At 39.7% G+C, this 26,073-nt stretch overlaps 2 protein-coding genes across 2 annotated transcripts; both read right to left on the bottom strand.

The window, feature by feature from the left end:
* Nucleotides 1-252: 252 nt before the first annotated feature.
* On the bottom strand, nt 253-11,343 carry LOC124127768 (tyrosine-protein phosphatase Lar-like). Its single transcript, XM_048399301.1, has 17 exons — nt 11,325-11,343; nt 9,655-9,899; nt 8,880-8,967; nt 7,619-7,695; nt 7,473-7,509; nt 6,052-6,149; nt 5,664-5,789; nt 5,327-5,472; nt 5,000-5,135; nt 4,551-4,694; nt 4,402-4,435; nt 4,210-4,274; nt 3,265-3,390; nt 3,056-3,181; nt 2,287-2,426; nt 1,604-1,739; nt 253-647 (listed from the first exon to the last, which is right to left on the bottom strand). The coding sequence occupies exons 1-17, from the start codon at nt 11,341-11,343 to the stop codon at nt 576-578; spliced, it is 1,815 nt and encodes a 604-aa protein (XP_048255258.1). The 3' UTR covers nt 253-575.
* Nucleotides 11,344-11,987: 644 nt separating this feature from the next.
* On the bottom strand, nt 11,988-24,044 carry LOC124128678 (multiple epidermal growth factor-like domains protein 10). Its single transcript, XM_048399300.1, has 9 exons — nt 23,934-24,044; nt 22,987-23,193; nt 15,816-16,043; nt 14,469-14,603; nt 14,169-14,315; nt 13,820-13,960; nt 13,331-13,480; nt 12,697-12,833; nt 11,988-12,017 (listed from the first exon to the last, which is right to left on the bottom strand). Exons 2-9 carry the CDS (start codon nt 23,147-23,149, stop codon nt 11,988-11,990), a joined length of 1,131 nt encoding a protein of 376 aa, XP_048255257.1. The 5' UTR covers nt 23,150-23,193; nt 23,934-24,044.
* Between the last annotated feature and the right edge of the window lie 2,029 nt (nt 24,045-26,073).

Raw genomic sequence — 26,073 nt, 5'->3', positions numbered from 1 at the left:
TGCTCCAGGTATTCACAGAGTTTTAGCCAGCAATTATAATAGTTGCTCGGACCTTGAACACGTATGTCACCAGTAGAGCATTCTTCTTCACAAAATAACCAAACGGGTCTACTTACATATGATGCAAGTTCAAACATAAAGAGGGGCGGTCGGGTAGCCTTGTGGTTAAAGCGTTTGCTCGTCACGCCGAAGACTCGGGTTCGATTCCCGACATGGGTACAATGTGTGAAGCCCATTTCTAGTGTCCCCCATCGTGATATTGCTAGAATATTGCTAAAAGCGTCGTTAAACCAAACTCACTCACTCACTCACTCACTCACTCAAACATAAAGAATCAATACCTACATTTTACGTTTCCCTCTAATGTCAACTGGAGAATTAACGAGTCAGAAGCAAACGTTAATTTAATTATATGACAATTATTATTAAAAATATTACAGAATTGCTAAGGGAGGAAATACATGTGAAGCCCACAAATATATATTCATTACGAAAGCAGTTGTTGGTGCAATCAAGTCAGATCTGTAAGGTGGAGACTGGAGTTTTGTCTGTTCATGCATCAGTATTGATGCATGTTAGAGGTTTTCGTAGATGCTCTGCGACTCCATGCACGCCGAAGCGACATCGTAACACAGAGCAACGTCTGCCTGTGGAAAGAAAAGGTTTCTAGAGACATCATCATGTTTTTAATATTGTTAAACGTGAACATTATTATTCTGTTTGCCATTATGTCTATTCGTTTGTTCTTTTGATAGTTTTACGGTTTTCGCTTCTAAGTTGACACACCTTTGACTGGTAATGAGTATTGATGCCATGATACATGCAACTAAGAAATTCAAAAGCTTAGGTTTACTATTAATTAATGCTGATAATATGTGTAGTATCAACAGTTTTATGGTGAGTACGTAAGCCAACAGTTAAAGGCAGAAAGCAAGAAGAGATCACCGTGATGTCAACCTTAACTCAGACTGACTTACTGATGTTTCATTATACTACAGGTAACTGTCACCGATGAACCTATCGTATGCACGTTCAATATGTAGATAAAAATGACAATGACAATTTTCAAGATATTTCGATTATCACTACTTTAGATTAGATTATATGTCATATCAAACTATTCAGTTCCTCATGTAAGACATTTTGAGGTTGCTCTGCGCTTAATAGAGTATTCAAAGTACAAGGGAGATAGATTTGGACATGAAACCGGCCAAAGGAACGTAATGTCAAATTGAGCGTCCTGTACTGATTTGGGTACATGTATCTCACACCAATGACCGTTAATGAAATATACCTTTAAAAATCAAATTCGCCTTTAATTTTCATCCTAAAATTCATTACTTTTAGGTCTTAACCCGTGCCAAATTATCACCAATAACTTGCATTTATATAACATTCCTAACTATTTTTGTCTAATTATAAAACAACTGCTTAATTTGGAAAGATTCCTTAGAGGTTTTGAGTCGACATCAGATATCCCTAAATTGGAGACACAGTTAGTTTATCTTGATTTTGAATAGGAATACAGCCCAGCACTTCAAGAGGGCTGAAGAGTATAATTATTATACCAAATACTAGCACTGCCACAACATGGTGAATATACCTGTGTTATATCCTGATCCATGCAGTGGGCCATAGCTCTCATGTTGTTGTAGATCTCGATTCTTTTGTCATGCTTGAGGCCTTGAACAATATTGCTCAAGATGCACAGCAAGGCACCTCTCTTTCTACCAGAATCACTTCAACAAAACATTATATATATATATATATATATATATATATATATATATATATATATATATAAGCACAGTAAAGTTCTAACTCTCAGGCACAATATAGTAATAATTTAATAAGTGGAGTAATAATAAGTGGAGTAATAATTAAATAATTAATATATTAATTATATATATATATATATATATATATATATATATATATATATATATATATATATATATATATATATAAATTCATGTAGCTTTATATTAGTTATAAACAGTTTCTGAATTATGTCGGATTCATCACACCCCAAGTTCATCACCAGACTTTCCTTGTGAGGAAAGTTCCTGTGGACAACTATGCATGATATGATCTCAACAGCCCCTTAGTTATCCAATCACCAAATGATAGAATGGAACAATTGCGAGGGGTCACTGACATCCCATTACAAGCCATATCTGGGGTTAAAAAAGAACTCGCTGTGGCTAATGGCTCCCATGGACGACAAAAAGGTAGATGAGAGGTTTTAGATGAAATCTTATCAGCTCATAAAGACCTTACGTATACCTGTAGATGATAGTAACTGGTTGGGAGTCATCCCCACTCGTGTGAAGATCTACGTGTTCCAGGAGTTCTAACAGCGTGGAGTGGGAGTCTGCTGGAAACCTTTTTATGATGTACACACCTACTGCAGCTGGTGGAAGGTTCTGATCAACAGTGAGTTTAGAGAATTACATACTGTTGTATACATCAATTTTACTGAAATCTATATGACATATAATACTAGTAATGTGACCTATTTATCAAACATACGATTCTCAGTGTCGATAGCTGAAAAAAACAGATGTTTACTAAGGATTATTGATACCAGCTAATATTTTTTGAAGATCCATCTATTGCATATCAGGGTTTCTAAAGTTCACGGTAGCCATACGTAAAGACAAGCCATGATGTTGATAGAAAAATAATAGATAAATTTCAGTTGATGTCGAGGTATTTGATTTTATTTCATGGCTAACCAAGCAGCTATTTCAGCGTTTATGTTTCCACAAACCGAAAGAAAACCCAGCAACCTGTTTCTTGATTGGTTGATAATAGAATGGGCGGGGCTTGTTTTGCATTATTGCTCTGATCCGTGTCACTAATTTCGTATATATGTTTTGTGTGTGTTTATGATTAAATAGCAGTCATCATTGTCGACGTATTTATTAGAAATGACTCCACTATGTTTGACGTGGATTTACACAGCATGCACTCTGGTTTTTATTTTAATACGTTTGACGTACAAAGATAATGAAATCAATTCCCAACATATGAACAGCAAGTAAAGGCATACGTCCGTCTGTCTGAGGATGTTCCGGAGGACGAGGTCAGGGTTGATGGTTTTCTCTGTTGAACATCTCACGCTGATTGGACTCAGATCCAGGCTGTCTCCTGGGGATGGCACAAAGCTTGACAGCCTCTGAAAGTAACGTTATTGGTTGAATTAAACCATGCTGATAGCGGTGTTGTAACTGGAGTGAGATAGTAAAGACATATGCTCACCTGGTGCGAGTCTGGCAGGACAATGATAGTAGAGGACTCCTGTTGGTCTGTGAGTTGCCAGAACAGAGACGCCGTGGTGACGGAGGGAGCTTCAGTCAACAGATAGCCCTTCATTGACAGGTGGGACTGAAGGAGGAATACTCTAAATAGACAATCGTAATCTAACACTTTCAACATTCCTCCACAGACCCGTGGAGAATCCGGGTAAGAATATGGGTTCCCAGAAACCTGCATGTATGTGTGTCGTAAGAGGCGACTAAATGGATTCGATGATCAGACTGGGTGACATGTTGATTTGTGCGAAACCATATTCATAATGTCAATCCACTGGATATTTGGCCCAGAACCGACTAATTACAGAACGCCGTCATGTAACTGGAATGTTTATGTGTACGGCATGAAACAAGAAACGGGAAATAATTGCGATCCATTTAGGTAAAGTTGGACTATTATATTATTGGATCTATTGCACTATTCAAAGGTCAACATTCATTTTAATAATCTCTATCACAAGAGAGTCGCGAGTGCAACTGTACGTGCTAAATATGTGCTTATGAATCACAAGTAATACCAGCTGCAATAATCGTTTGTGACGTTCTTAAGCAAATGGAAATGACCTTTGAATGATGATTTGCATTAAAGATCTTTCACTAACAGCTCTGCAGTCAGGGGCCATGGTTGTCAAAGGACCTCCTTACACCTTTCCATGATATTATTGGCTAGCAAATGTACTTATTACAGTTGCAAAGCAATCCTGCGGGTTCAGGTATACAGGTATCTCATCCAGGGCGAACTGGCATAGCCCCAGTGTTTGTTGAGGTCGTGGCAGACAAAAGTTAAATCAGTGTGGTTGTGACATACGTTGCTGAAAACAAATATCGTTGAATAGCATACCTAATGTGTCTGAGTTCTAATTTAAGAGTTATACACAAATAAAATGCTTACCTGTGACTGTTGAGCCAAGATGTCTGAGCGCCCATTAACGTACACACGACCCCTGACCATGGCCTCTGAAACAATAGTTTTATTCACCAAAATCTCAATTTCTCATGATCATTTATTGTATAGTTGGTATTTGATAGAATAGCAAACATGTTTTACTATGTATTATGCACTTACAATGCGACATTCACTTACCTTGTTTTGAAATCTCTCTTTTGATATTCAGGATCTAAAACATTTTGAGTAAAACATCAGTAATTATCACATGGAACAAGAAATATATCAATATCATAGCCCATCAGGAATTTACCAGTAGTTTGTTATCTCAGTGTTTTTGCCTTTACCTTTATTAACTGTGTGAGTTCCATGTGTCCCATCTTGAACGTCCTCTTCCTATTTCGATTCTGATTGAACTCCTGTACTTCCATGCCTGTGTTTCCAAACTCCAGAGCCTCTTGCAATGTCACGTAAACACATGTGTACTGTTCCTGCAGTAATGTTGAAATGACCGTTGACATTCATGAGTTAACGGAAGAGTGAGTGAGTGAGTTGGGTTTAACGCCGCATTTAACAGTGTTCCAGGTATATCGTGGCGTGTCAGCTTAATGTGGGAAGAAAGCGCGAAGTCATGTCTGTCTCAGACGATTACCACTTCGGTGAAACCCACGAGCACGGGTATGGTGCTGACAGAAGCAGAAACATAACAGTTAACGGAAGAGATAAGGCTAAGACATAATGATAGATTTGTGATTATACACAATTTAAGACAGTACATTGAGATGAAACGTCTCACCTTGGTCTGTATCATGCCCTTCCTCTGGTTTCTCATCTTTGTGACACAACCAAACACATCCACATTCTGATCAGCCAGAGCCTGGTCCAGCAGGTAGTCCACAGCAATGTAGGTTCCTGTTCGGCCGACCCCAGCACTGGGGTTATAATTTTTCTTTTTGTTAATGACATCAATTGTACACAGTTCAAGAGAAACATGTTTGATTATAATAGCAAATATGATGATTATTACCAACCAAGAAAAGACAGATAAAAGGTGTGTAAATAGATAATACCGCCTTATAATTGTGCACTCGGAAACGACAAATCGGTGTGCTAATTTACCTACCTGCAGTGCACCAGCAGAGGGTCATCCTGAGTGTTAGGTGTCGTCCTGACCAGCCACAGAAATTCAGTCAAGGCCATCTCCTCGGGTGTTCCATGATCAGGCCATGTTGTGAAGTGAAATTGATGGAAGTAGCGACAAGTGCGTGTCTAAAGCACATAACATAATGTTAATATCATTTGAGATCCAGTTATTTAGATAGAGACATAGTGAAAATGGAATTTCCTACTAACCGTTAAGTATCATTGTCAGTACTGTAAATAGTCCTGAACACAATATGTTGGTCGTGTAGCCTCTAGCCTTTATAAATATATGCGAAGAAAAGTGGGTACATATTTGCCTTTTTCTCTGTCACTTGTAGTTCTCGCACAACCCAATGTGCTCGCTCACTTGAACTGGTCACAACAATGTTGAAGTCCCCCACGGTCAAATCTGTTTCGTCCGACCAGTACGTTTCACACTTCACCTGATATTAGTTTTCACATGTTGTTACAATATGCAGTGTTCGTTATAATTACCAGATGACACCTATTCCGGTGAACCTAAGGTATGTACGAATACCACAAAATTCAAGCTTAGGATTCATTCATGAATTTAGTTTAAAAAGTAGGAGAGTAAAGTCCTGTTTTATTGTTGAACACTGTTAACTATTATGACCTAACTTAAATTTACCATTGGCATGAAGGATATGTTTACACTAACAATGAGGTCATCAATGAAATACTGACACTCCCCATCTCCATGAGATTAGTCAGCATGATGATTCTGGTACAGTTCTTTTCCCAGAGCAGCCTCCAGAAGTCAGTCAGGGTTTTCTTATGAGGACCTGCACAGTGAATGCACATTTGGTGTGACAAAATATTTCTTCAAATTTAGTCTAATCTCTTGAATGAACCATATAAATATGCCACTACTTAGCCAGTGATTGAATATCAGAAGAGTTATCAGGTACTACCAAATACACACATATGTGTACGACATCTGCGTGATGTTGCTGTTCATTTGAAATGACTAACCGGCCATAAAAAATCATCACATTTGAATAATATGACCATTTCTTACTTTCATTTATTTCCATTATCGTTCTTATCACCGACCTATCTTGTATATATATACTCAACAACAAAAGTTTCTGTAACACCAATAATTTAGTGTATTTTTCAAACAAGTAAAGCTTGGTTTTCAATATTGTAGTACATGTATGGAATCAAGTAACAAAAACGCATCTGCTGCAGAAAAATATGCAAGTTCTATTCACTGACGAGTCTCGTCTCAGCCGCAGCGATGGACGGATTCGAGTGTACCGACGTCGAGGTGAACGTTTCGTCAATCATTGTGTCATGGAAGAAGATCGGTTCGGGGCGGCAGCGTTATTGTATGGGGTCGGATTACAGCAAGGCAGAGGACCCGTTTGATAGTGGTAGAGAGAAATCTCAATGGACAGCGCTACCGCGACGAGATCATCGGTCCTGTGGTTCTACCGTTTTTGCGTCATAATGGCCCAGGCATTACCTTTCAACATGACAACGCCCCGCCTCATATTGCTTGACTTGTTCAGGATTCTCTTCAACAAAACAACGTGAATGTCATCCCCTGGCCGGCTCGCTCTCCTGATCTCTCACCAATCGAGCACATGTGGGATGAGATGGACCGGCGCCTTCGACGTCAACCACGTGTTCCAAAGACACTCCAGGAACTTCGAAACATGCTCCAGCAGATATGAACAGATATATCCCAACGCCTGGTCCATTCCATGAGACGAAGATGTGTTGCTTGCATCGCAACCAGAGGTGGACACACACGCTAGTGATTTGTAAATTGACATTTTGGCATGTTCATGTTTTTTTTTTATGAAATCAAGCATTTTCTGAAGTCAGTATTGCACATTTAACCATTTGAACACTTACACGAGTCTTTTATCTGTTGCAAACCGAAATTGTTTCAGATTTGGTGAAAAACATAACTTTGAATTAAATCTTATTCAATGTCACTAGAACTTTTGTTGTTCAGTATATATATATATGTGATAACATGACATTATCGAACATTAGTAAACTCAATTTCTATCTACAGATGAAATATTTTTACTTATAAATTGAGTGAGATTTTATTTCTGGAAACAGACAACTCATTAAAGAAGAAGACATACCTTGTGCTGCTATGTAGGCTTTAGGTTGCAAGTACCCCTGAAACAATATCAGATCTAGAATAGTTTCACGTAGCACTTAACGGGGAGCAATATCACCAATAGTAATACAAAAAAATAATTCGAAAGTAAATCCTTATCCTACTAACATCGATGTAGCTGGCATTTATGTAATCAGAACCAGGCCGGTCTGGCAGCTCCTGCAACACGACCCGGGTGTCATCAACTGTAACACAGAAGGCATGGCCATGAACAAAGACGTTTTGTTATGTGAGGGAGCACAACAGCAAGAATGTTACACAAGTGAAGTGGTATTTATGTACGTTGCCACCCACATAATTAAATACGATATACCAAGATCAATATTAAACAATAGATAAATGCCACTTGTACAGCTACAGTGCTACTATTTAAGTCACCACTGCATTTGTCAATACGTGAAATGCATTTTAATAATCACTGAACAAGTGTTTACTAGTTTAAGCCCAACTTCATAACAAGGTTTAATACATGAGGACTGTGGCCTTGATGGATGCCCTTTTAATTGAAGGTGTCAACATACGTGTACCCTTTAGAAATGATGTCAAAACTCTTCTTTTGTAAATTTACAAAAGAGGTCTATTTGGTTAAACATAAGTGTTTCCAAGAGCCTTGCATGAATAACTATGAATGCAAGTCTGACAGTGAGCACGTATATTGGGTTAAAAAGTGGAAAACATATCCGACACTTTCAAGCCTGGTTTATCGGGGGTGTTGCTAATTGTCGTGTTTCAATGTTAATCATTGACTTCGCCGTTGAAGTACGGTATTTCTTAACACTAAAATGGATACAAAATAATATAGAACAGTCAGCAAATGTTTTATTCTAGTGACAGATTGATAAACGATGGCATGCGGTGGCTGCCCCATCATATGCCACAATAGAACGTTAAGGGGAGGCATTTAACCCTTGGTTAGTTTGGAAGATCCCCTATCCGGTCAATCTATCACCAGCACCCAAAACAGTAAACATTGATGTCGTCTACAACCTGGAACTGGGCGATTACATGCCACGAGTTAGAGAAGATCACCTTTTTCTCGTGAGAACCAATAGACAACGCTTTATGCACATCAACATATGTCAAAGGGTTTTGACCGCTGGGTTTATACGTACATGTAAACCAGCTCTCTTACACTCTCGTTTACTCTCTCTTTTACACCCTCTTTTACTCTCTCTCTCTCACTCTCTCTCTCTTTCACTCCCCTCTTTCACTCTCTCTCTTTCACATTCTCTCTTTCACTCTCACACCATTAACACAATTCTATGTTCCATATCAATTATTATCAAGTATTAATTACGGGAACACACTAAAGCTAGTTTTTGTCACCAATGTCTTATATTAGGTTTTTGGAATATAGAGTAAGACTTACATGGGTAATAATTAACAAATCTGTTTTTCCCTTTGTTTTCCGCTAGCTGAGCGTCGTTGTAAGAACGGGTGAAGGTAGTAGATAGTTTCTGTAACAAATCGTATCAAGTACAGGATATACTGATAAAGGGACAATTAGTGAAGTATAAAGTTGGGAAGTAGAATGAGACAAAAGCTCATTGAAACCACCAACTGGTATACTGATCTCGAACAGGCACAATGTAATGTAAAGTGAATAGTGTCGGAGTCGCAACAATTGATTCAATACAGTCTCCAGACTTCACATGCACTAAAGTATAATGCATTTATTTGTAACCTACACGTAAAAGGATAATAAGGGATAAAAATCAGAATACCGGAGGCCTTCCATTATTTTGGTAAGGAATGCGCAAGAGCTCCATACCAAATTTGTAATGGGTTTTAGGTTGACATAACAGGTGCTTTGGGGGCTTGATCCCGACTCAAACACTTGAAACAAGGCCATTGTACTCATGTGTCAAAGTTAATGAAAACTACAAGGTGTTTGCTAAAATGTGGCCCTCATTGATGTCACTTATAAGGTTGCAAGAAAGCCATTAAAAGAACTTCTATTTTCTGGTGATATTACTGTGGGCTGATGCCCATTTCTCTAAGTCTGTGAATTGCTTTGATGATCAATATGGAGGTATAATCTTATTAAACATCATGCAAACAACTATGGTGGATAGGTATCCGGTATTCTCTCGGTGTACAACATGATGAAATGATACGTCATTATCTGATATTGGCTTTCATACCTGATATTCTGCCTGGAATCCACCAACGGGCACCTGCAGCTCCTTGATCCGGTCCCCCAGCTGATCTACAGACACCTCCGTCACTGCAGGGGCACTTGTTATGTTGTAGTACGTGTCATTGTCGTCCTCCTCTACATCGTTCTCGTCCGCATCCACAGCACTGACACACACAGGGTCGTGCTTCCCGTCCGCCTCCACAGCACTTGGACACACGTTGTTGTCCACTTCCGTGTCTCGTGTGTCCTCTGTTGCGCAAATGAGAAGAGGCAAAATTAGACGCACATAACGACAATCAGTGCAAACAGTTATGCAAATATATTATATTACTCGGGTTAAGGAAGTCGAATCATCACGAGGGATCGATCTTTTGTTAGTTGGTTAACGGATTTTTTTCTAAAAATAATAGAAAAAAAACCACAAACAAAAACACTTTCAAATTTGCTTTTGTTGTTAGTGTAGACATATGGTCGTAAGGTGCTGAAAAAATATTCTGTATCAAACACCTTCAGAATAGACACTGGAATTACCAAACTTGCAACACACAATATCAGATAGGATTTATCTTCTTCAAACATGGGAAGAAGAAAATATCGAATTGTCTGCTCGTGTCTGGGTCACAATGTTATTACACTATCTGATCATGAAAATATTTCATGTATATCTTGACATATAAATGTTTGTGTTCTACTATTTTATTAGTTTTATTCAAAATGTCAATCATTGTTGTTAATTTATTGGAAATCGAGTGTGAACTGACCAGCAGATTGCCGATAGTTACAGATTACCGATATTGCTGGCTTGAAATGAATATTAGGTGAAAGTCATATTTGTCTCCGCAATCGAAATAGCAAACCGCGTGAACCCTCCAACGGTGACTCGCCAAAATATCCCATACGTAAAGACTATCCGGCAATACAACAAAGTGCTACACTGATGTTATTATCATTTTAAATATATTTTTAAAAGCAACGACTAAAATGACACAACATTGAAATTTATTATTTCTGGTCAAATAATAGTTTCAGATACAATTTCTTCTGATCACTGCATCAAACTTCTTTTAAGGTATGTTTGGGGGTATTTCCTGACTGAATCACCGGTACATGGGAATGGTCTGGGAGAAAATGTGTGTACAGCTGATAGCTACTTCCGGCTTAGTTTATTAGAACATACCGACGGTAATCCTCCTCTCTGCATATAAAACAATGCCTAGCAGAACATGAATACAATTTAAATGGTAAATCAGCATATCTAGTGATGAAATTTTCATTTTATACCAGGGGCGGTCGGGTAGCCCAGTGGTTTAAGCGTTCGCTCGTCAAGCCGAAGACCCATGTTCGATTCCCGACATGGGAACAATGGGTGAAGCCCATTTCTGGTGTCCCCCGCCGTGATATGGCTGGAATATTGCAAAAAAGCGGCGTAAAACCATACTCACTCACTCATTTTATACTAAGTTCGTCAGCAAATTCGGCGGTAATAAAACAAATAAACTTGATATTGAGAATTATATCATTTTCTACTTTCTTGATTTTTACGATCGGCAGATCCGTAAACCAATAGAATAAGCCCGTCATAAAATCATTACATTGCCTGTGGATGATACAGGTTAACTTTCCTCTGTACTATGACAGTTCACTGTTGTGTCTGGTCATTCCGTATATACGAACCTGTCTGTTCTCGGAACATGTCTGCATGCTTATCTGTTTTCTTTGAATGTTGAATTCTCCGTCTTCTTGGGATAAGAATGGTTTTCATTAGTATAATGGGTCGGGCGTGAAGGCCCATAGATGTTACTGCTCAATCACAGAAGGTGTTCATCAAAGTATTGGCCTCAATATAAAACCAGAAAACTTACAAGTCCCCTCACCCAACACTACGATTTTGATATGATGTTTGATATGGGTTACATTGCTTAATATTCAGCGTGAATAGATGCAGCTTTAAGCAATAAAATCACTAACAACATAACAAGTGTGATTCAAAATATCTCAATACATTTTAATTATAAATTATGATGGTGAGGTCGTATGCACGACAAACCATTAAGAGAGTCCTAACACCCGATTCTGCCAGTTTTGATGTCAGTATGTGCACCGTTCCCTTTGTAACGTGTCACATTTTACAGAAGAGTGTCAGGTGGCCACAAGTTTCAAATCCACTAAAACGCTATCCCCACTGCCTCAATGGCACACATGGTTTAGAGAAAACATGGTTAAGTTTCGAACAAATAACCATTATAATAACCATACTTCTTTACCCGAGTAAGACAACGACAACAGCAACGATGACTGCTAAAACGATGACGGCAACTACCAAGCCTGCCACGACACCTACATCGGACGTTGAGGCTTCAGCCTGCTCTAGAACAGAAGGGAAAATATACTGAAATAGTATCATCTATCTTCAGTATAATCTGTCATGTGATTACGCTACCATGTGTAAACTGTACTTATGAAGAATGTCACTTGAACGAAACGCTAGACAGCAGGGAGTTGACTATATTCAGTTGGCAATACATGAATACAACAAATATTAGATGAATATGTCGCGAGTTTTGCAAGAAAAGTCGATGAGTACTGTAAAGTAATCTGGAATTGACGGTGTTGACAGTTACAATTCCCATGCACCCACAAAGCTGAAAACAAAGTTTTAAAAAAATGTTAGCAAATACAAGCATAACTCAATAATGCTCCCCCCTCGTCTGACAGGAACAGCTTTATCCTCTGGGATGTAATGACAAACTGCCAATTATCAGAATGTGGAAGTAGTGAATGAGGACAAATGATAAAAATATTTCCCACTGAACAATCCAAATGCCATCAAGGTTACGAAACCCTTTTTACAGACCCTCACAAACCTGAATACAAAAAGGCCCAGCTGAATCTGGGGTGCAAGGTACCACATGAAGGTAGTAAGTCCTACATACATCTTGTTGTTTACATGATGGAATAAATATCCAGGTGATCAACTCACAGTCATAACAGTATATGTGATTGTTACAAAACTGTCACAAAGTCGATAGCACAATAATAATGAAACAGTTTGTGTACATGTGAGGTTAGTCCACCCATCATTGCATCCAGTAAGGCAGGTTCCGTTGACATGATGACAGTTGTCGTCACGACACTGGCCACATTCTCCTGTACAGTTTTCACCGAATGACCCGGTTCTACATTCTGAAGCATTAGTAAATTGGGATGTGCACATTAGGCCTGTGACTGGTCGATGAAACTTAACAGAACGCGTGAATAGATAATATATAAGCCATGTATGTAATTAGCATCACTTGTAATTTATTACGTACACTTTGCAGGGATGTCCTGCCGTCATGCTAACAATTACTTTAGAGATAGGGATATTTGTTTGCAAAGGAAGCCATCGGATATTGTTTCAGGCTCATGTAAAGAATATTTCAGCTGTAAATCAACAACTTGTAAAATTATAGAGACTAAATCAGAGTAACAGTGGTGAAGAAGGTCAGAAACGTGCCACGTCCTGAGGGTAGGATGACAGGCAATCAACCAAGTCACACAGCCCGACCACCTGATCCATTTGAATCGCTCCGTTAGTTAAATTTAGGTCCGTTAGTAACACAAAACATGGCAAGCCACACATTCATTAATTTCATTCTAAACGTAGAGCAAGTTTGTCAATAACAGTTGGTGTATCTTACTCTGTGCGCAGTCTTCTCCCTGCCACCCTGATAGACAGACTGAATCACACTGGCCTGTTTTCTTGGGACAGGAGCCTGTCCCGCCATCACACATCCGGGCACTGCAGTTACCAACACAGCCAGATCCGTACTCTATGCCCTGGATGCACTCTGCAAGTAAACTGTCATTTTATCTGCCTTGATTTAGATACGACTGCTTACACACAATGTCATTACTTGATGGGAAAAGTGTGAACCTAAACCTGCTGTTCGGTCAGCTTACTTTCGGCAGTTTATTGAAGTTGATGGGCATTGATTGATGCTGGATTAAAGAATGTATTAACGCTATGTCTGTTCCATGCCTGGAAATGGGGTATGCCAAGTTCTAACTAATCTGAATATACACCATGTAAATCTGTATGAATGTATTTCTCTTTTGAAGTAAAAACTAACTCAGACTGTTAAACACAATGACTAGAAGGTGTTCCCAAACTGAAATTGGTATCTCACCTGTTGTGCAGTCAGCTTCCTTCCATCCGGGATTGCAGCCGTATTCACACTTCCCGGTTACGTGATCACATGTTAATGTCCCACTGCAGTGTCTGTCAGAGCACAGGTTGGCACAGCCGTCTCCGTAGGTAAGTAGGCATTCTGGAACGTGTTTATAAATACATTAGTATCAGACATTAAACACGTAGGAACTAAGATTTAGTCAAATATATTTATACCCTTTTGAGTGCATTGAGAAAGTCAAGCTTGAACCTATGGTTAGGTGCATCAATTTGTGTAAGAGATACCTTGAGGCATTTCCAGCAGGTAAGGCCAGGTATCATTTGTTGTAAGTACATTATGGTCTCACTCTGTGTACAGTCTGTTCCATTCCACCCTGTCATGCAACCCCCAACACACTCCCCTGTCACGCGGACACAGCTAGAGTTGTCGGTCTTGCAGTTCCGATTAGAGCATTTCTGACTACAGTTTGGTCCATAATTGCCTGGAGTACACTCTGAAAACATGAAGGTTTTTAATATAGTTACAAATGAGCTGTGTGTCTTCGATTGTTTTTATTATTAGTTTGGGGTATTTGCAAAACAGATTAATTTACGATGCTGAACGTTGATTCGTGATGAAAAATATCAGCACAAAATCAAATAGGAACCTGTGTCACACTTGTCTTGCTGCCAGCCTGAAAGACAGCCTCCACTCGGACAGACGCCGCTCACGTAGTCGCACACCTCACCGTCACAGTGGCAGTAGTTGTCACAGTCAGCGCCGAATGTACCAGGACCGCAAACTATCACGAAGGTGATATGCATTTTACCTACTATGAAAGCATTCACCCATACACATGTACTCGCATCTGCACAGATTAAAGTACACAATACAAATGTGTAAAATGATGATTTGTGAAATAATGGTTTGTAATTAGTTTCTTTCCCATCTTCTTTGTTCCCCTTTTGCGCTCACTTGTATTATTGAATGCAAAACTACTTAATAAAATACAATATAATGTCTTGTGAGGACACATTTCGGAAACAGTTTGTTAAAATGAATAAAATCAGTATCCGAAAGTTAAAGTAGTGTGCAGCAAGAACTGTATTACACGTACATTGTACATTCAAATACTGAATACAACCGTGGACCTAGTTACTCTGAAGGAAAGGTATTCGTCTTAAAAAATACAATAGAAAACTGTTTTGAATACCACCTGCATAATGAATTAACTAACCATCTCTGATTACGAAAGCCAATTTAACGGCCGCTCCATTTGGGAAATTCTGTTATTACTTCTTTCAATGATTGTCCGTCGACATTTGAAAATATGATAATATGCATATTTGTAGGTTACAATATGTCTCGTTGTTGTAAATACCAAATCCAAAGCAAATACAATAGTCAATATAAATTTCAATCTGCCAGCGATTGAAATGATTGGATAAAGAGCTTTAGTGATGAGTGTTGTGATTTCATAAAATGTTTAACTAATTATAAGCCATGTCGAAAGTGATTCATTATATTTTTCTTTTGTAATAATTAATTTATGCATAATTAAGTCTTTATGCAGAAGCCTAGAATATCCTTTACTTGCCTCTCATGGGGGAAAGTAAAGAGTATTAAAGTACAAACAACAGCGACAAACAACATGTATGTTCAAATTCACCCCTTGCCATCTAACCTATTTTATTCACTATATTTTAATCTTTCATCATGTTAAACCTCACGCTGCGAGCACCGTCAGATCTAGATGTCCTTGTAAAATCCTTGCTGCACATTGAAAACACGACATGTTTAATACCACATTGTACATGCCAGATATTATTCCTACCTTTATCTTAAATTCACAGAAATCCAGTATGGGTATAGTGACATTGATAATATCATTGAATATGGTACTGGTGTACAGGACTAGATAGCGCCCTTCACCAGAACACGTTTAAACAGCAGGGAAAGAAGATAAATATGTAGAGGGGGATGAGTAATATATGATATCAAACATGTTTCCTACCGTCAACCTGCACTTCGCAGAAATCCAAAATAGGAACTCTTTTTGGGCTGTGTTTTACAGTTGTGTACAGCACTAGATAGCGCCCTTTACCAGAACACGTGACGTCCAAAACACCAGGTATGGCTGTCCTGTCCTCTTTCTCTGTCACGTTGTTGCAGTTGACCCCATCAGTTGGGTTTGCAAAAGTATCGGCTATGTAAATCTGGATACCATTCCGACGATCTTTATCTGTTACATTTCACAATTAATACAAGTGTCTTAATTAGTAAATGTGTATTCGTAAAAATAGGATCACTCATATATGATTTATACCTAAAACATGTATATATAAGCAACATCTTTGTCCATCATAAAATAGACCCGTGAAGATCCGGGGTAAGATAGGTCTTCAGCAACCCAAGCTGGCCGTAAAAGGCGACGATGCTTGTCGTAAGAGGCGACTACTTTATAACGGGATCTGATGGTCAGGCTCGGTGACTATGGTTGATACACGTCATCGTATCACAATTGCCTAGGTCGATGCTCATAATGTCAATCACTGGATTGTCGGGTCCAGACTCGATTATTTACAGACCGCCGTCATATAGCTGGAATATTGCTGAGTGCGGCGTTAAACAACAAACAAACCAATAAACAGGCAACATAATAAAATATGTGGTTGGATGGGGGTTCTGAAAGTTGGGGATGCGGCATTGGGCTTGTTTTTAAACATAATGGTCAGTCGATTGCGTTTTTACTCCACGCATTGCTGTAGTACACCTAACACACTCGACAGATATGAATGGGCTATCGGTAGGAGGGGCTTATGTGTGTGTACCCTTATAATACCTGCAACTTCCAACCGTTGCATAATTACTCTTTCCTACATATTTTGTCAAATAACAAGTAAGACAGATGTTCACAATTTCTAATCTTTGGAAATCCTTACGAAGTAAGTTTCATGGATGCCAGTGTACAATACTGAACCCGTGAACAAATGTAGACTAGTCTCAGAACTGAGCAAACGCCACCTTTCTAGATTCGACAACCCCAAGACAAGGTCTAAGTTTCAAGTCGTTTGAAACAGGTTGACGTTGTTTTGGCATAAACTGCACAGTAGTGGTTATTGTCTTTATGTGACTTCATAAAGAAGAAATAAACTAGTCTTTACAGTTGGATGTAAACGACTCACGGTCTCTCCTGAAGTATATGGTGACGTCATGGGTAGAAATAAACTAGTCTTTACAGTTGGATGTAAACGACTCACGGTCTCTCCTGAAGTATATGGTGACGTCATGGGTAGAAATAAACTAGTCTTTACAGTAGGATGTAAACGACTCACGGTCTGTCCTGAAGTATATGGTGACGTCATGGGGAGAAATAAACTAGTCTTTACAGTAGGATGTAACCAACACATTGTCTGTCCTGAAGTATATGGTGACGTCATGGGTAGAAATAAACTAGTCTATACAGTAGGATGTAAACGACTCACGGTCTGTCCTGAAGTATATGGTGACGTCATGGGGAGAAATAAACTAGTCTTTACAGTAGGATGTAAACGACTCACGGTCTCTCCTGAAGTATATGGTGACGTCATGGGTAGAAATAAACTAGTCTTTACAGTAGGATGTAAACGACTCACGGTCTGTCCTGAAGTATATGGTGACGTCATGGGGAGAAATAAACTAGTCTTTACAGTAGGATGTAACCAACACATTGTCTGTCCTGAAGTATATGGTGACGTCATGGGTAGAAATAAACTAGTCTTTACAGTAGGATGTAAACGACTCACGGTCTGTCCTGAAGTATATGGTGACGTCACGGGGAGAAATAAACTAGTCTTTACAGTAGGATGTAGCCAACTCACGGTCTGTCCTGAAGTATATGGTGACGTCATGGGGAGAAATAAACTAGTCTTTACAGTAGGATGTAAACGACTCACGGTCTCTCCTGAAGTATATGGTGACGTCATGGGTAGAAATAAACTAGTCTTTACAGTAGGATGTAAACGACTCACGGTCTGTCCTGAAGTATATGGTGACGTCATGGGGAGAAATAAACTAGTCTTTACAGTAGGATGTAACCAACACATTGTCTGTCCTGAAGTATATGGTGACGTCATGGGTAGAAATAAACTAGTCTATACAGTAGGATGTAAACGACTCACGGTCTGTCCTGAAGTATATGGTGACGTCATGGGGAGAAATAAACTAGTCTTTACAGTAGGATGTAGCCAACTCACGGTCTGTCCTGAAGTATATGGTGACGTCATGGGGAGAAATAAACTAGTCTTTACAGTAGGATGTAACCAACACATTGTCTGTCCTGAAGTATATGGTGACGTCATGGGTAGAAATAAACTAGTCTTTACAGTAGGATGTAAACGACTCACGGTCTGTCCTGAAGTACATGGTGACGTCATGGGGAGAAATAAACTAGTCTTTACAGTAGGATGTAAACGACTCACAGTCTGTCCTGAAGTATATGGTGACGTCATGGGTAGAAATAAACTAGTCTTTACAGTAGGATGTAACCAACACATTGTCTGTCCTGAAGTATATGGTGACGTCATGGGGAGAAATAAACTAGTCTATACAGTAGGATGTAGCCAACTCACTGTCTGTCCTGAAGTATATGGTGACGTCATGGGGAGAAATAAACTAGTCTTTACAGTAGGATGTAACCAACACATTGTCTGTCCTGAAGTATATGGTGACGTCATGGGTAGAAATAAACTAGTCTTTACAGTAGGATGTAGCCAACTCACTGTCTGTCCTGAAGTATATGGTGACGTCATGGGGAGAAATAAACTAGTCTTTACAGTAGGATGTAAACGACTCACGGTCTGTCCTGAAGTATATGGTGACGTCATGGGTAGAAATAAACTAGTCTATACAGTAGGATGTAGCCAACTCACTGTCTGTCCTGAAGTATATGGTGACGTCATGGGGAGAAATAAACTAGTCTTTACAGTAGGATGTAAACGACTCACGGTCTGTCCTGAAGTATATGGTGACGTCATGGGGAGAAATAAACTAGTCTTTACAGTAGGATGTAAACGACTCACGGTCTGTCCTGAAGTATATGGTGACGTCATGGGTAGAAAAAAACTAGTCTTTACAGTAGGATGTAAACGACTCACGGTCTGTCCTGAAGTATATGGTGACGTCATGGGGAGAAATAAACTAGTCTTTACAGTAGGATGTAGCCAACTCACTGTCTGTCCTGAAGTATATGGTGACGTCATGGGGAGAAATAAACTAGTCTTTACAGTAGGATGTAAACGACTCACGGTCTGTCCTGAAGTATATGGTGACGTCATGGGGAGAAATAAACTAGTCTATACAGTAGGATGTAGCCAACTCACGGTCTGTCCTGAAGTATATGGTGACGTCATGGGTAGAAATAAACTAGTCTTTACAGTAGGATGTAGCCAACACACTGTCTGTCCTGAAGTATATGGTGACGTCATGGGGAGAAATAAACTAGTCTTTACAGTAGGATGTAAACGACTCACGGTCTGTCCTGAAGTATATGGTGACGTCATGGGTAGAAATAAACTAGTCTATACAGTAGGATGTAGCCAACACACTGTCTGTCCTGAAGTATATGGTGACGTCATGGGGAGAAATAAACTAGTCTTTACAGTAGGATGTAAACGACTCACGGTCTGTCCTGAAGTATATGGTGACGTCATGGGGAGAAATAAACTAGTCTTTACAGTAGGATGTAACCAACACATTGTCTGTCCTGAAGTATATGGTGACGTCATGGGTAGAAATAAACTAGTCTTTACAGTAGGATGTAACCAACACATTGTCTGTCCTGAAGTATATGGTGACGTCATGGGTAGAAATAAACTAGTCTATACAGTAGGATGTAGCCAACTCACTGTCTGTCCTGAAGTATATGGTGACGTTATGGGTAGAAATAAACTAGTATTTACAGTAGGATGTAAACGACTCACGGTCTGTCCTGAAGTATATGGTGACGTCATGGGGAGAAATAAACTAGTCTATACAGTAGGATGTAGCCAACTCACTGTCTGTCCTGAAGTATATGGTGACGTCATGGGTAGAAATAAACTAGTCTTTACAGTAGGATGTAAACGACTCACGGTCTGTCCTGAAGTATATGGTGACGTCATGGGGAGAAATAAACTAGTCTTTACAGTAGGATGTAGCCAACTCACGGTCTCTCCTGAAGTATATGGTGACGTCATGGGGAGAAATAAACTAGTCTATACAGTAGGATGTAGCCAACTCACTGTCTGTCCTGAAGTATATGGTGACGTCATGGGTAGAAATAAACTAGTCTTTACAGTAGGATGTAACCAACTCACTGTCTGTCCTGAAGTATATGGTGACGTCATGGGTAGAAATAAACTAGTCTTTACAGTAGGATGTAACCAACACACTGTCTGTCCTGAAGTATATGGTGACGTCATGGGGAGAAATAAACTAGTCTTTACAGTAGGATGTAAACGACTCACGGTCTGTCCTGAAGTATATGGTGACGTCATGGGGAGAAATAAACTAGTCTTTACAGTAGGATGTAGCCAACTCACGGTCTGTCCTGAAGTATATGGTGACGTCATGGGTAGAAATAAACTAGTCTTTACAGTAGGATGTAACCAACACATTGTCTGTCCTGAAGTATATGGTGACGTCATGGGGAGAAATAAACTAGTCTTTACAGTAGGATGTAAACGACTCACGGTCTCTCCTGAAGTATATGGTGACGTCATGGGGAGAAATAAACTAGTCTTTACAGTAGGATGTAAACGACTCACGGTCTGTCCTGAAGTATATGGTGACGTCATGGGGAGAAATAAACTAGTCTTTACAGTAGGATGTAGCCAACTCACGGTCTGTCCTGAAGTACATGGTGACGTCATGGGGAGAAATAAACTAGTCTTTACAGTAGGATGTAAACGACTCACGGTCTCTCCTGAAGTATATGGGGACGTCATGGGAAGAAATAAACTAGTCTTTACAGTTGGATGTAAACGACTCACGGTCTCTCCTGAAGTATATGGTGACGTCATGGGTAGAAATAAACTAGTCTTTACAGTAGGATGTAGCCAACTCACGGTCTGTCCTGAAGTACATGGTGACGTCATGGGGAGAAATAAACTAGTCTTTACAGTAGGATGTAAACGACTCACGGTCTCTCCTGAAGTATATGGGGACGTCATGGGAAGAAATAAACTAGTCTTTACAGTTGGATGTAAACGACTCACGGTCTCTCCTGAAGTATATGGTGACGTCATGGGTAGAAATAAACTAGTCTTTACAGTAGGATGTAACCAACACATTGTCTGTCCTGAAGTATATGGTGACGTCATGGGGAGAAATAAACTAGTCTTTACAGTAGGATGTAAACGACTCACGGTCTCTCCTGAAGTATATGGTGACGTCATGGGGAGAAATAAACTAGTCTTTACAGTAGGATGTAAACGACTCACGGTCTGTCCTGAAGTATATGGTGACGTCATGGGGAGAAATAAACTAGTCTTTACAGTAGGATGTAGCCAACTCACGGTCTGTCCTGAAGTATATGGTGACGTCATGGGAAGAAATAAACTAGTCTTTACAGTAGGATGTAACCAACACATTGTCTGTCCTGAAGTATATGGTGACGTCATGGGGAGAAATAAACTAGTCTTTACAGTAGGATGTAACCAACACACTGTCTGTCCTGAAGTACATGGTGACGTCATGGGGAGAAATAAACTAGTCTTTACAGTAGGATGTAACCAACACATTGTCTGTCCTGAAGTATATGGTGACGTCATGGGAAGAAATAAACTAGTCTTTACAGTAGGATGTAACCAACACACTGTCTGTCCTGAAGTATATGGTGACGTCATGGGGAGAAATAAACTAGTCTTTAGAGTAGGATATAGCCAACTCACGGTCTGTCCTGAAGTACATGGTGACGTCATGGGGAGAAATAAACTAGTCTTTACAGTAGGATGTAAACGACTCACGGTCTGTCCTGAAGTATATGGTGACGTCATGGGGAGAAATAAACTAGTCTTAACAGTAGGATGTAGCCAACTCACGGTCTGTCTTGAACTATATGGTGACGTCACGGGGAGAAATAAACTAGTCTTTACAGTAGGATGTAAACGACTCACGGTCTGTCCTGAAGTATATGGTGACGTCATGGGGAGAAATAAACTAGTCTATACAGTAGGATGTAAACGACTCACGGTCTGTCCTGAAGTATATGGTGACGTCATGGGGAGAAATAAACTAGTCTATACAGTAGGATGTAAACGACTCACAGTCTGTCCTGAAGTATATGGTGACGTCATGGGTAGAAATAAACTAGTCTTTACAGTAGGATGTAAACGACTCACGGTCTGTCCTGAAGTATATGGTGACGTCATGGGGAGAAATAAACTAGTCTTTACAGTAGGATGTAAACGACTCACGGTCTGTCCTGAAGTATATGGTGACGTCATGGGGAGAAATAAACTAGTCTATACAGTAGGATGTAAACGACTCACGGTCTGTCCTGAAGTACATGGTGACGTCATGGGGAGAAATAAACTAGTCTTTACAGTAGGATGTAAACGACTCACGGTCTGTCCTGAAGTATATGGTGACGTCATGGGGAGAAATAAACTAGTCTTTACAGTAGGATGTAACCAACACATTGTCTGTCCTGAAGTATATGGTGACGTCATGGGTAGAAATAAACTAGTCTTTACAGTAGGATGTAAACGACTCACGGTCTGTCCTGAAGTACATGGTGACGTCATGGGGAGAAATAAACTAGTCTTTACAGTAGGATGTAAACGACTCACGGTCTGTCCTGAAGTATATGGTGACGTCATGGGGAGAAATAAACTAGTCTTTACAGTAGGATGTAGCCAACTCACGGTCTGTCCTGAAGTATATGGTGACGTCATGGGGAGAAATAAACTAGTCTATACAGTAGGATGTAAACGACTCACGGTCTGTCCTGAAGTATATGGTGACGTCATGGGGAGAAATAAACTAGTCTTTACAGTAGGATGTAGCCAACTCACGGTCTGTCCTGAAGTATATGGTGACGTCATGGGGAGAAATAAACTAGTATTTACAGTAGGATGTAAACGACTCACGGTCTCTCCTGAAGTATATGGTGACGTCATGGGGAGAAATAAACTAGTCTTTACAGTAGGATGTAGCCAACTCACGGTCTGTCCTGAAGTATATGGTGACGTCATGAACTTGTGTCATCTTACTCAGATCCACTCTCCACCACGCAACTGTTATATTAGCGTCATTGAAGGCTGAATGAAAGCAGTAGCGATGGTCTTGCGCACTGGTGTTACCATCTACAGCATTTAGTGATGGCATGTAGATGCTACTGGCGTTTGTTGGTTTACCGAGTGCTTTGTTATCTGTCATAATATATAATGTAAAGACAACCATAGGTCCATTTGCAACTTAGTTTCACAACAGAAAAAGTGTAAAACTGTTCATGTTCGGAAATAGAGTATCACACCTTCAGATGACAGTCAAAGGTGCTGTGACACATGTTATATGCTGATCTACACTTAGCTTGTTTTTTTTTGGAAATTGTACATGTGCACAGACGGAGTAAGAAATTGTACACAGACGTGTAAGGCGCTGTAACTACTATTGTGTAGAAGGATGTCCTCGAGACCTGCAAGTATCCGGTGATCGTGGGTGTGACTCCCATATTCGCCCTGACGATTTATGGCTTAACAGAACCATACCTGTGCACCAAAGTATCACTTCGGGCATTCTTCTCACATGAAACTGATACACCGTTATAGTCACTGTCATTATAAAAGTCCTTGCACTGACGTTTATCCGATATGAATGGTAAACTCGTTACCGTTAAAGCCTCAAAGCGAGATAGCTTCAAATAATAAAGGCACGGATTTTGATACGATCAGAATATTATTTAGGGATTAAAAAATATTTCAAAGGAGGGAATGTATTGAAATGACGATATGAACATCCGAAGAACGCAACGATTCTGTATTTCGTTATCGAGTTCATGTATATGTAATACTTTTGACAATTTGCAGATAAGAATTAGCTTTACCACTCTGATAGTCTTACGCTGATTTAGAGACACACGTTCACTGAAATACAAAATTTGTTACTTTACATTTCTGGCATGTCGGTCCTGACCACCCTCTGTTGCAGGTCTGATTTCGACACCCATCTCTAGAATCACACGTGACGTTGGGACAGTTGCAGTTGTAACTACACTGGTAGCCGTATGTATTACCAGGGCACTTGCCTGTAAAATATGCATTATATCATAGATAGACAGTGACACTGACAGAAGTATGTATCATCAAGGCAGCTGCTTGTAATATATAGACATTATACCATAGGTTGACAGTGACGTGGGTATCCAAATGTACCGCCAGGACAGTTGTAACAACAGCAGAATAGCAAGGGCAGTGACACTGACAGCCGTATGTACTGTCAGGACAGTTGTAACAGAAACAGTTTTATTAGGAATAGAAAGTGACTCTTGTGGCCATATGCAATGTTAGGACAGCTGCTTGTAACAGAAGCATTATGTCAGAAATAAACAGTGACACTGGTAGGCAAGTTTACTGTCAAGACAGCCGCCTTTAACAGAAGCATTTTGTCAGGAAAAGACAGGGATACTGGTAACTATATGTAACATCGGGGCAGTTTTAGCAAAAGTATGATATCGTAAAAAGACACTGATACTGGTATCTGCATATACCACCGGGACAACTGCCTGTTACAGAAGTATTATATCAAAGATAGACACTGTGTTGCCATATGTAATATAATGGCAACTGAAACAGAAGTATATATCACATTTCGTCAGTCAGTGCCACTGGTAGCTTTTATGTAACATCAGGGAAGTTGTAACAGAAGTATTATATCCTAAAATGACACTGACACCGGTGTCTGCATGTGACATGGGGACATGTACAACTACCTGTCAGACTATTATAACAGAGACAGTCAATGTAGTCGTGTGTACCTCTACGACAGTTGACTTAATTAAACAGTACATTGTATTATACAAGACATAGACAGTGACATGGGGAGACACGTGTAATATCAGGACAGACGCCTGTCTCAGACGTATATATCGGCTAACAACAGTAACACTAGCAGCAGTACATACATGTACCATGAGGACAACATCTTGTAACTTAACAGAGGCAATATATCAGAGATAGATTTCTTGATGTGTATCAAGGGTACACCAAATAGTCCATGCTTTCAAAATAATATACAAGTCGTGTAAAACGATTAACGTCAGTAATTTTGCGGATTTAACCATGACACTTTCAGCGATCGCTATGTTGTGATAGACGTGGTCGGGTGTTCGTTATCAAATGTGTACACTTCAACACTGCTTACAATATGCATAGTGAATACTAAACCTGTCTCACTTATCACATCCGCTTTCTCACAGTAACTGTTGATTATTTATTGCCCGTTCGTTTCCTCACTGTTGTCACACAGGAAGTGAATTATATAGAAGACACAGGCATCACTCGCAATGTGGGCAGGCCGCACACTGACTTTTAAACACAATCAGTGCATGAGATCAGATATCCCCGTCACCACAATTTTGCTGCTTCAGAGTCAGTCTCCTAGTTCATGCCAGGAACCACTATCGATCGTCGTGAGTGTTGATCCCAGATTCGCCCATCTTATGATGTTTGGTTTGTCAGCATTATGTACGTACACGTGGGTTTAAATAAGGTGGAACACGTGAACGACCTGCATCCCTCGGGTTTTACTGCCATATTATATTTCGTTGATTCGTTGGTTTATACATAAATGAATCTGACAATTTCTGTATTGTTAATCACGCTTTTGTTTTCCATTGTAACATAGAGACAGCGTAGGAAATGCAAATAAATCCTGTTGCCGTTATGCGCGAGTTTGTGTTTGCATTGTAGAGTATTTATTTGTAATTCACAATTGAAGAGTTGGGTTGAAGGTGAGGACACATATGTACCTGTGGCAATTAGGGGGCTAACACTCTAAAACCATAACGGTCAATACAGACGTAGGTGAACATTTGACTGAAGCACCAGTAACGTATCAATGATTTACGATCAGGAAAGTAGTCCGTCATTATCTTACCTTAGGTCATCACCATGGACCAGTCAATCACGGTCCTGGAATTCGATCGTACTTATACACTCTTCGAAAAAAGAAACGCACAGGTAGATTTTTAGTAAATGTATTGTACCTAATAAAGTCGATGTATTTAATGTAGTATCATATATACAAATATA

The sequence above is a fragment of the Haliotis rufescens genome, unplaced genomic scaffold, assembly GCF_023055435.1.
Source record: "Haliotis rufescens isolate VD_foot unplaced genomic scaffold, xgHalRufe1.0.p SCAF_2, whole genome shotgun sequence".
Taxonomy (NCBI): Eukaryota; Metazoa; Mollusca; class Gastropoda; order Lepetellida; family Haliotidae; genus Haliotis; species Haliotis rufescens.
This window is presented reverse-complemented; position numbering and strand designations above follow the sequence as displayed.

Excerpts from the sequence above, each read along its gene's own strand:
- LOC124127768 (XM_048399301.1), bottom strand. Across the intron at positions 6,150-7,472 it reads AGCCTACATAGCAGCACAAG|GTCCTCATAAGAAAACCCTG; the intron begins GTATGTCTTCTT and ends TTCACTGTGCAG. Across the intron at positions 4,275-4,401 it reads AAGAGAGATTTCAAAACAAG|AGGCCATGGTCAGGGGTCGT; the intron begins GTAAGTGAATGT and ends CTATTGTTTCAG.
- LOC124128678 (XM_048399300.1), bottom strand. The coding sequence starts at position 23,149 with ATGCCATCACTAAATGCTGTAGATGGTAACACCAGTGCGCAAGACCAT. Across the intron at positions 12,834-13,330 it reads GGGAGAAGACTGCGCACAGA|AATGTAGAACCGGGTCATTC; the intron begins GTAAGATACACC and ends CTAATGCTTCAG. Across the intron at positions 12,018-12,696 it reads ACCTCACATGTACACAAACT|AGCAGGCTGAAGCCTCAACG; the intron begins GTTTCATTATTA and ends CTTCTGTTCTAG.